This window comes from Gadus macrocephalus, chromosome 4, assembly GCF_031168955.1.
Source record: "Gadus macrocephalus chromosome 4, ASM3116895v1".
Taxonomy (NCBI): Eukaryota; Metazoa; Chordata; class Actinopteri; order Gadiformes; family Gadidae; genus Gadus; species Gadus macrocephalus.
Window position 1 is genome coordinate 34,751,650 of NC_082385.1, and position 12,063 is coordinate 34,763,712.

Sequence of the window (12,063 nt, forward strand, 5' to 3'; positions counted from 1 at the left end):
TCTGTCCGTAACCGTGGTACCTACCACCTCCTCTACCTGTTACCGTGGTAACTCCCCCCGCCTCTGTCCGTAACCGTGGTAACACACCCCTCCACTACCTGTTACCGTGGTAACACACCCCTCCTCTACCTCTAACCGTGGTAACACACCCCTCCACTACCTGTTACCGTGGTAACACACCCCTCCACTACCTGTTACCGTGGTAACACACCCCTCCACTACCTGTTACCATGGTAACACACCCCTCCACTACCTGTTACCATGGTAACACACCCCTCCTCTACCTGTTACCATGGTAACTAACCCCTCCTCTACCTGTGTGTACGGGTGTGGTTGTCAGGACAACAAGGACCTGGAGCTGGATCTGATCCCCAACAGTCTGTCGGACTCGGACCCCGAGGTGAACCTCAGCGACCCGGACCACCAGATGAGTGACGAGAAGAGGAGGACGGCCCGCAAGAAAGAGTGAGAGAGGGGGAGAGGGGGGGAGGGAGGGGGGGAGGGGGGAGAGGGGGGGGAGAGAGGGAGAGGGACCCGGACCACCAGATGAGTGATGAGAAGAGGAGGATGGCCCGCAAGAAAGAGTGAGAGAGGGGGAGTGGGGGGGGAGAGGGGGGGGATAGGGAGGGAGATGTCAAAGGTGTGTTAAAATTGGTGAGTTAACTCTTGGGACCTCATTTCACAAACTTCCTAACTCTGAAATCGTATCCTGTCTTGAGATATGAAGGCATTTCGGGGCTGGGGGAGCTTAGGGACCGTCTGCAAAGTGCAAAACTGAAAACGACCACAATGATACAATTTCAATAGCGTCGCCATTATTGATTCTAGAGCCCCAAAACTTGTTCCACATAGGTATGGCCTCTTTATGGTAATACTACAACTTTTAATTTTGAAAAATATATATTTGCTTATTATTTAGGATTTTTTATTTTGCAACAATTTCAGTAGCGTCGCAATTATTGACTCTAGAGCCCCTAAACTCTTTCCATAGAGGCGTGGGCTCTTTTGGTCCTGCAACCTTTGTGATGGGGAGAGGGGAGGGAGTGGGAAGATGCATGGGTTGGAGGCACAGACCTTTTCGATTGATGTAGTATTTGTGTTATGTGATTTTACTGTATAGGGTTGTTGATATAATATATTTTTTGTTAAATATATGTAAATAATTGTTTTAAAGATTACACTTATTATTTTCAATCTCTCCTTATTTCCCCTGCTTATTACTTTGCACAAATTTGTACACCCTTCTGGTTCCGGCAGACGCATAGAAACCTTTTTTTATTATTTTTTTATTGCGAGAGGGAAAAAACATTTCACCTCTGCTGCTGCAACTCCACCCTGTTCTAAACAATGACAATGAGCATTACAACAGAAACATGATGGCTGAAAAGCTACCTACAGACCGCATTATAATTTGTTAAATTTTCCTGACCATATTTTAATTTCATTTTATCGCCTGCAAAGACATTTAATTTTGAATTTGTTGGAAGAATTATTTTACTACTTTATTACTCCTCTTCTTGTTCTCTGTTCCAATACCCGCCCTGGTCGTAGTACTAGTGCTACTAACTTGCCGTTATTAACAAAGATCCTTCATCAACAGTCTCTGTTAACGTTAAAAGTAACTCGTTCTCTCAATCTCATGCACATTCTGAGTGCAGAAACAGACATAAACTGACAATTGATTGCCGATCGGAAAATCAGATTGACAGAACAGTTAGGATTACCTGAGGTAAGATAAGACAGGAAACCCCCACAGGTCTGGGACTGCCTGTTACCATGGTAACTCCCCCCGCCTCGGTCAGGTAAGGGACTGCTTCTGTGAGACAGGAAACACCCACAGGTCTGGGACTGCTTCTGTAATGGGAAGTTAGCATTTTTCCTATCTTTGAGTTTTTGCTGTCTTTGAGTCCCTAATTTAGATTAGGGTTAAGGATTAGGATTTTTGAGGCCCCTGGTTGCTAAAACCACTAGTGTGTGTGTGTGTGTGTGTGTGTGTGTGTGTGTGTGTGTGTGTGTGTGTGTGTGTGTGTGTGTGTGTGTGTGTGTAGGTACATCATGGCTGAACTGTTGCAGACGGAGAGAGTTTACGTCAGAGATCTACAGGAGTGCATTGAGGTACACAGCTACTGCATTATACTTTATTATACTGAACTCTACTATATTCTACTTCACTCTACTGTGGTCTACTTCACTATACTTTATTCTACTGTATTCTACTGCACTCTACTGCATGATACTTTATTCTACTGCACTCTACTGTATTCTACTCCACCCTACTGCATTATACTGCACTCTACTGCACTCTACTGCATTATACTGCACTCTACTGTATTCTACTGCACTCTACTGCATTATACTGTATTCTACTGCACTCTACTGTATTCACTGCACTTTACTGTATTCACTGCACTCTACTGTATTCACTGCACTTTACTGTATTGTACTGCACTCTCCTGTATTCTACTGCACTCTACTGTATTCTACTGCACTCTACTGTATTTACTGCACTCTACTGTATTCTACCGCACTCTACTGCATTCTTACGTTTTGTACTGGGTTAGGGTTACATTTGCTGTGGGAGATAACAAACTCTATATAAATAGTGATCTATAATCTATATATATAGTGATCTATAATCTATATATATAGTGATCTATAATCTATATATGTAGTGATCTATAATCTATATATATAGTGATCTATAATCTATATATATAGTGATCTATAATCTATATATGTAGTGATCTATAATCTATATATATAGTGATCTATAATCTATATATATAGTGATCTATAATCTATATATATAGTGATCTATAATCTATATATATAGTGATCTATAATTACATATATAGTGATCTATAATCTATATAGTGATCTATAATCTATATATATAGTGATCTATAATCTATATATATAGTGATCTATAATTACATATATAGTGATCTATAATCTATATATAGTGATCTATAATCTATATATAGTGATCTATAACCTGTCATCTGTAACTCAGACCTACCTGTGGGAGATGACCAGTGGCACCGATGTTCCGCTCGGACTTTCCAACAAAGACGACGTTGTGTTCGGAAACCTCCTGGACATCCACGAGTTCCACAACAGGTAGACAATTCGCATTAATGTCATAGTTAACTCACGCAGTTTTTTCTATGCTAAATATCCCTTGATTTCTTTGTCCCATTAATTTTTCTCATTTTAATGCTCTTATCAACATGAAGTAGTGCATCGGCTTGCCTTGTGCAAATGTTTTTTTATTGATAACAACATTGGCATATACTGATCAAAACAGGACCTTACAAAAAAAAAGCCTATAGTGCAATTAAACGATGAACATACAAACATACTGCCTTGAACATAGCAGTCAGGCTACTGCTGCTTTGTTTTGAGCCAAATAAATAAATAAAATTAACGCCGTTAAAATTGCTTTGCGTTAACGCCGTTAATAACATGTTTAACTGACAGCACTAATATATATATATTAGTGCTGTCAAACGATTAAAAAATTTAATCGGGATTAATCGCATAGTATTGGTGATTTGAGAGTATAACTCACGATTAATCACATTCTTTATTATATTTTAAATCCACTCCAATTGAAGTTAAATGAGATATCAAATGGAATGACAAATTATCATTCATACCAAATGTACTTAATAAGCAAAAACTAGACAAAGCGATATTGAGGGAATTTTATTGACTCACTCAGTGTGGGTTGAATATGAAACTTTCGGAACACCACAGATTTGGGAATTGTAAACAGGCTTTCAATAGCTGCAATTGTAATCAGGTTGTCACTTACTGCAAGTGTAATTTAATATAAAGTAAGTGTAACTAAAAACAAAAACAAATTCTGATATGAATGTTGACATTTTGTGTATATATATAAAGACATTCATACATGCAGTGCTACGCACACCCGTCCATACGTCCATGTGTGTGTGTTCGCAGTATCTTTCTGAAGGAACTGGAGAACTATGAACAGCTTCCTGAGGACGTTGGACATTGCTTCGTCACCTGGGTAACATGAGACTGGGTGGATGTGTGTATATTAGACAAACACACTCAACTCTGTGCGTGTTTGTCTGTTTATGTTTTAAAAGTCCTGCCTCTCTCTGATAGGCTGATAAAGTGCTTGTCTCTGATAGGCTGATAAGTTCCACATGTACGTGACGTACTGCCGCAACAAGCCGGACTCCAGCCTGCTGGTCCAGCAGCACGGCTCAACCTTCTTTCAGGTCAGAAATAACCCATTACTATGGTTACAACGCACCATCACCACGGCAACAACACATCCCCATCACCTTGGTAGCAACAAACCATTAGTCATTGATGCTAGTGGAAGCAACACTATTCTACTACCAAAAACCTGCCCCACTGTCACCATGACAAGAACAACCCCCCCACTGTCACCATGACAACAACAACCCCTCCCCTGTCACCATGACAACAATACGCCCCCCCCTGTCACCATGACAACAACACAGCCCCTCCATCACCATGACAACAACACGCCCCACTGTCACCATGACAAGAACAACCCCTCCCCTGTCACCATGACAACAACACACCCCCTCCATCACCATGACAACAAAAGCCCCCTCTATCACCATGACAACAACCTGCCCCTCGATCACCATGACAACAAAGCCCCCTCCATCACCCTGACAACAACACGCCCCCTCTATCACCATGACAACAAAAGCCCCCTCCATCACCCTGACAACAACACGCCACTCTATCACCATGACAACAAAAGCCCCCTCTATCACCATGACAACAACACGCCCCCTCTATCAGCATGACAACGTCCTCATTTGTTTGCAGGAGGTCCAGAGGAGGCATGGTCTGGCCAACTCAATCTCCTCCGCCTTGATCAAACCGGTCCAGAGAATCACCAAGTACCAGCTGCTACTCAAGGTGCACACACACACACACCCACACACACACACACACACACACACACACACACACACACACACACACACACACACACACACACACACACACACACACACACACACACACACACACACACATCCACGTAGAGACACAGTGATGTAGATCTGCAGCTATACTTCTACATACATGGACACCATGTATTTGTGCAGGAGCTGCTGGCGTGCTGTGAGGAGGGGAAAGGAGAGATCAAGGAGGGTCTGGACGTCATGCTCAGCGTCCCCAAGAGAGCTAACGATGCTATGCATGTTAGCATGCTTGAAGGTAACACACAGTATTATATTATTATATAACAGTATTATATAGATGTGTTTATCTATAGATCTAGTGTATGTAGATGTATATAAATATGTATATAGAGATCTAGATACAAAGTATCTAGTTTGTATATAGATGTGTATCTAGTGTATACCAGTGTGTACCAAGTGGTTCTCAATGTGTGTATCTAGTGTGTACCCAGTGTGTATCCAGTGTGTACCAGTGTGTACCCAGTGTGTATCCAGTGTGTATCCAGTGTGTACCGGTGTGTACCCAGTGTGTATCAGTGTGTACTAGGGGTGTTATGGTACACTGAAGTCACGGTTTGGTTCATACCTCGGTTCAGACATCATGGTTCGGTACGAGTTTGTTACAATGAAGGGGAAAGAAAAAACAAATATGCAGAAGTGCGATTCTGTCGACCAATCAACGGACAGCGTGTGTAGCTCCAACTTACCGGCACCCTTTCAGGCGTCTCAGTTCCCCAACGGAGGAGTAGCCTACAGCGAGACGAGTACGGCTCAACACGGCTCAGTCCGGGTCACGCCCACATTTGGCGGCGGAAATGCGATCCGTGCCGCACCTTAGCGAACCGAACCGACCCTCCGGTGGAAACACACCTTCAGTTGTCCCTGAAGAACTCGCATATCTAACATTAGTTCTGCATTACATTCATTAATTCACAGGCCATTTATTTATTTATCTTTTCTGTGTATTCTCCGTGTAAATCCATTCACCGAACCGTCACGTCTGGACCGATTCGGATCAATATGAATACATGTATCGTAACACCCCTAGTGTGTACCAGTGTGTACCAGTGTCTCTCCATGTGTGTACCAGTGTGTACCCAGTGTGTACCAGTGTCTCCATGTGTGTACCAGTGTGTACCAGTGTCTCCATGTGTGTACCAGTCTCTCCATGTGTGTACCAGTGTGTACCAGTGTGTACCAGTGTCTCTCCGTGTGTGTACTAGTGTGTACCAGTGTCTCTCCGTGTGTGTACCAGTGTGTACCAGTGTCTCTCCATGTGTGTACCAGTGTGTACCAGTGTCTCCATGTGTGTACCAGTGTCTCTCCATGTGTGTACCAGTGTGTACCAGTGTCTCTCCATGTGTGTACCAGTGTGTACCAGTGTCTCTCCATGTGTGTACCAGTGTCTCTCCGTGTGTGTACCAGTGTGTACCAGTGTCTCTCCGTGTGTGTACCAGTGTGTACCAGTGTCTCTCCGTGTGTGTACCAGTGTGTACCAGTGTCTCCGTGTGTGTACCAGTGTCTCTCCGTGTGTGTACCAGTGTGTACCAGTGTCTCACCGTGTGTGTACCAGTGTGTACCAGTGTTGCTCCGTGTGTGTGTACCAGTGTGTACCAGTGTCTCTCCGTGTGTGTACCAGTGTGTACCAGTGTGTACCAGTGTCTCTCCGTGTGTTTACCAGTGTGTACCAGTGTGTACCAGTGTCTCTCCGTATGTGTACCAGTGTGTACCAGTGTCTCTCCGTGTGTGTACCAGGGCTGGAGGAGGGCGTGGAGGTGCAGGGGGAGCTACTCCTTCAGGACTCCTTCCAGGTCTGGGAACCAAAGTCTCTGATCAGGAAGGGGCGGGACCGACACCTGTTCCTGTTTGAGCTGTCACTCATCTTCAGCAAGGAGATCAAAGACTCGTGCGGGAGAACGAAATACATTTACAAGAGCAGACTGAGGGTACTTTTACACACAGTACACACCTTATACACAGTACACACATAGTACACACACAGCACACACATAGTACACACCTTATACACATGACAGACATAGTACACACATAGTACACACCTCAAACACATGACAGACATAGTACACAGTGACACATATTACACACATTATACACATGACACACATAGTAAACACAGTTAACCGTAAACATTCTACACACATTTTACACAAAGTACACATTGGTTGTGATGTTGATATGGTGCGATGTGGGTTCTGATTGGTTGGTGGTGCTACGAGGGTTCTGATTGGTTGGTGGTGCTATGAGGGTTCTGATTGGTTGGTGGTGCTACGAGGGTTCTGATTGGTTGTTGTCAGACCTCAGAGCTGGGGGTGACGGAGCACATCGAGGGAGACCCCTGTAAGCTGGCGCTGTGGGTGGGCCGCACGCCCACCTCCGACAACAAGACGGTCCTGAAGGTACACACCACGCACTACACACTGTATACACACAGTATACACACCACGCACTGTATACACACTACACACTGTATACACACTACACACTGTATACACACGGTATACACACTACACACCGCACACTGTATACATACTACACACTGTATACACACTACACACTGTATACACACTACGCACTGTATACACACTACACACTCTATACACACTACACACTGTATACACACGCTATACACACTACGCACGCACACTGTATGCACACTACACACTCTATAATCACTACACACTGTATAATAATGAGTGGGTCTGCAGCGTGTGAATAGTAATGTAACTAGTAGTGTAACTAGTAATGTAACTAGTAATGTAACTAGTAGTGTAACTAGTAATGTAACTAGTAGTGTAACCAGTAGTATAACTAGTAGTGTAACTAGTAATGTAACTAGTAGTGTAACTAGTAATGTAACTAGTAGTGTAACTAGTAGTGTAACTAGTAGTGTAACTAGCAATGTAACTAGTAGTGTAACTAGTGGTGTAACCAGTAGTGTGTCCGGTAGGCCGCGTCCCTGGAGCTGAAGCAGGAGTGGGTCCGCAGCGTGCGTCAGGTGATCCAGGAGAGGCGGGGCCACCTGAGGGGGGCTCTGAGGGAGCCCATCCCCCTCCCCAAGACCCCGGGACCCCCCCTCACCAGGCAGCGCAACCGCAGGTACACACACTACACTACACACTGTACACACACTACACTACACACTGTGCACACACTACACTACACACTGTACACACACTACACTACACACTGTACACACACTACACTACACACTGTACACACACTACACTACACACTGTACACACACTACACTACACACTGTATACACACTACACTACACACTGTACACACACTACACTACACACTGTACACACACTACACTACACACTGTACACACACTACACTACACACTGTACACACACTACACTACACACTGTACACACTCTACACTACACACTGTACACACACTACACACTGTACACACACTACACTACACACTGTACACACACTACACTACACACTGTACACACACTACACACTGTACACACACTACACTACACACTGTACACACACTACACTACACTACACACTGTACACACTGTACACTACACACTGTACACACACTACACTACACACTGTACACACACTACACACTGTATACACACTACACTACACACTGTACACACACTACACTACACACTGTACACACACTACACTACACTACACACTGTACACACACTACACTACACACTGTACACACACTACACACTGTACACACACTACACTACACACTGTACACACACTACACTACACACTGTACACACACTACACTACACACTGTACACACACTACACACTGTACACACACTACACACTGTACACACACTACACTACACACTGTACACACACTACACACTGTACACACACTACACTACACACTGTACACACACTACACTACACACTGTACACACACTACACTACACACTGTACACACACTACACACTGTACACACACTACACTACACACTGTACACACACTACACTACACACTGTACACACACTACACTACACACTGTACACACACTACACTACACACTGTGCACACACTACACTACACACTGTACACACACTACACACTGTACACACACTACACTACACACTGTACACACACTACACTACACACTGTACACACACTACACTACACACTGTACACACACTACACTACACACTGTACACACACTACACTACACACTGTACACACACTACACTACACACTGTACACACACTACACTACACACTGTACACACACTACACACTGTACACACACTACACTACACACTGTACACACACTACACTACACACTGTACACACACTACACTACACACTGTACACACACTACACTACACACTGTACACACACTACACTACACACTGTACACACACTACACTACACACTGTACACACACTACACACTGTACACACACTACACTACACACTGTACACACACTACACTACACACTGTACACACACTACACTACACACTGTACACACACTACACTACACACTGTACACACACTACACACTGTACACACACTACACTACACACTGTACACACACTACACACTGTACACACACTACACTACACACTGTACACACACTACACTACACACTCTACACACTCTACACTACACACTGTACACACACTACACACTGTACACACACTACACTACACACTGTACACACACTACACTACACACTGTACACACACTACACTACACACTGTACACACACTACACTACACACTGTACACACACTACACACTGTAAACACACTACACTACACACTGTACACACACTACACTACACACTGTACACACACTACACTACACACTGTACACACACTACACTACACACTGTACACACACTACACTACACACTGTACACACACTACACTACACACTGTACACACACTACACTACACACTGTACACACACTACACTACACACTGTACACACACTACACTACACACTGTACACACACTACACTGTATGTTGCTGCAACCCGGCACGGTGAGCGAACCACCTCCTCCCAAACAGGACACACCTTTGAGGGGGAAAAGCCAAAAAGGCATGTTTGATCCTGAACATGACACAAAGTCTCTGACAACACAAAATAACAAAAGACCTGGGAGGAAACAACGGTCCCCTCCGTCCAGGGGGGGATCCCGTCACCCACGAGGACCGGTCCCTCCGTAAGGAGCGGGCTACTGAAGCCCTGCTTCTCCACCTGAGGAACAGGTGGAGGAGCGGGCTACTGAAGCCCTGCTTCTCCACCTGAGGAACAGGTGGAGGAGCGGGCTACTGATGCCCTGCTTCTCCACCTGAGGAACAGGTGTTCTCCATGTCCTTAATTGGCCCGGGCCGGGTTGCCACAATGTGTGTGTTATTTCAAATGTGTGTGTGTGTGTGTGTGTGTGTGTGTGTGTGTGTGTGTGTGTGTGTGTGTGTGTGTGTGTGTGTGTGTGTGTGTGTGCAGGGACACCAGTGAGGATGCTGACAGCCTGGGGGACGCCAGTAGCCAACCAGACAGCGTCTCGATCGCCTCCAGAACCTCTCAGAACAGTGACAAGGTACAGTAACGCAAACTAACGCACACTGACGCATCAACACACACACTGACACACACAGAGTCATCAAGGTACAGTAACGCAAACTAACGCACACTGACGCATCAACACACACACTGACACACAGGCAGTTATCAACACACACTGACACACACCGAGTCATCAGTACACACACCAACGCAAACTAACACATACTAACAAACTAACACACTAATAATCTACTAACCTGGTTGTAGCTGTCTGGAGGCTGTGAGCTAGTGGTGGTGTTACTAACCTACTAACCTGGTTCTAGCTAGTGGAGGGTGTTACTAACCTACTAACCTGGTTCTAGCTAGTGGAGGGTGTTAATAACCTACTAACCTGGTTCTAGCTAGTGGAGGGTGTTAATAACCTACTAACCTGGTTCTAGCTAGTGGAGGGTGTTAATAACCTACTAACCTGGTTCTAGCTAGTGGAGGGTGTTAATAACCTACTAACCTGGTTCTAGCTAGTGGAGGGTGTTACTAACCTACTAACCTGGTTCTAGCTAGTGGAGGGTGTTACTAACCTACTAACCTGGTTGTAGCTAGTGGTGGGTGTTAATAACCTACTAACCTGGTTCTAGCTAGTGGAGGGTGTTAATAACCTACTAACCTGGTTCTAGCTAGTGGTGGTGTTACTAACCTGCTAACCTGGTTCTAGCTGTCTGAGGCTGTGAGCTAGTGGTGGTGTTACTAACCTACTAACCTGGTTCTAGCTAGTGGTGGTGTTACTAACCTGCTAACCTGGTTCCAGCTGTCTGAGGCTGTGAGCTAGTGGTGGTGTTACTAACCTGCTAACCTGGTTCTAGCTAGTGGAGGGTGTTACTAACCTACTAACCTGGTTCTAGCTAGTGGTGGTGTTACTAACCTGCTAACCTGGTTCCAGCTGTCTGAGGCTGTGAGCTAGTGGTGGTGTTACTAACCTGCTAACCTGGTTCCAGCTGTCTGGAGGCTGTGAGCTAGTGGTGGTGTTACTAACCTGCTAACCTGGTTCCAGCTGTCTGGAGGCTGTGAGCTAGTGGAGGGTGTTACTAACCTACTAACCTGGTTCTAGCTAGTGGAGGGTGTTACTAACCTGCTAACCTGGTTCCAGCTGTCTGGAGGCTGTGAGCTAGTGGTGGTGTTACTAACCTACTAACCTGGTTGTAGCGGTCTGGAGGGTGTTACTAACCTACTAACCTGGTTGTAGCTGTCTGGAGGCTGTGAGCTAGTGGAGGGTCTTAATAACCTACTAACCTGGTTCCAGCTAGTGGAGGGTGTTACTAACCTACTAACCTGGTTCTAATGGTCTGGAGGGTGTTACTAACCTGCTAACCTGGTTCTAGCTGTCTGGAGGCTGTGAGCTAGTGGTGGTGTTACTAACCTGCTAACCTGGTTCCAGCTAGTGGAGGGTGTTACTAACCTGCTAACCTGGTTCCAGCTGTCTGGAGGCTGTGAGCTAGTGGTGGTGTTACTAACCTACTAACCTGGTTCTAGCTAGT

General features: G+C 45.0%; 1 protein-coding gene across 1 annotated transcript in view; it reads left to right on the plus strand.

Annotated features, from left to right (window-relative positions):
• Positions 1–12,063, plus strand: part of LOC132456574 (kalirin-like) — a 71,492-nt gene that overhangs the window by 34,304 nt on the left and 25,125 nt on the right. The window contains exons 29-39 of the mRNA XM_060050976.1: positions 330–465; positions 2,049–2,115; positions 3,014–3,120; positions 3,967–4,036; positions 4,164–4,253; positions 4,843–4,935; positions 5,127–5,238; positions 6,738–6,928; positions 7,298–7,399; positions 7,951–8,099; positions 10,472–10,565. Of these exons, the coding sequence (XP_059906959.1) occupies positions 330–465; positions 2,049–2,115; positions 3,014–3,120; positions 3,967–4,036; positions 4,164–4,253; positions 4,843–4,935; positions 5,127–5,238; positions 6,738–6,928; positions 7,298–7,399; positions 7,951–8,099; positions 10,472–10,565 (1,211 nt within the window). The remainder of the gene's footprint in view (positions 1–329; positions 466–2,048; positions 2,116–3,013; positions 3,121–3,966; positions 4,037–4,163; positions 4,254–4,842; positions 4,936–5,126; positions 5,239–6,737; positions 6,929–7,297; positions 7,400–7,950; positions 8,100–10,471; positions 10,566–12,063) is intronic.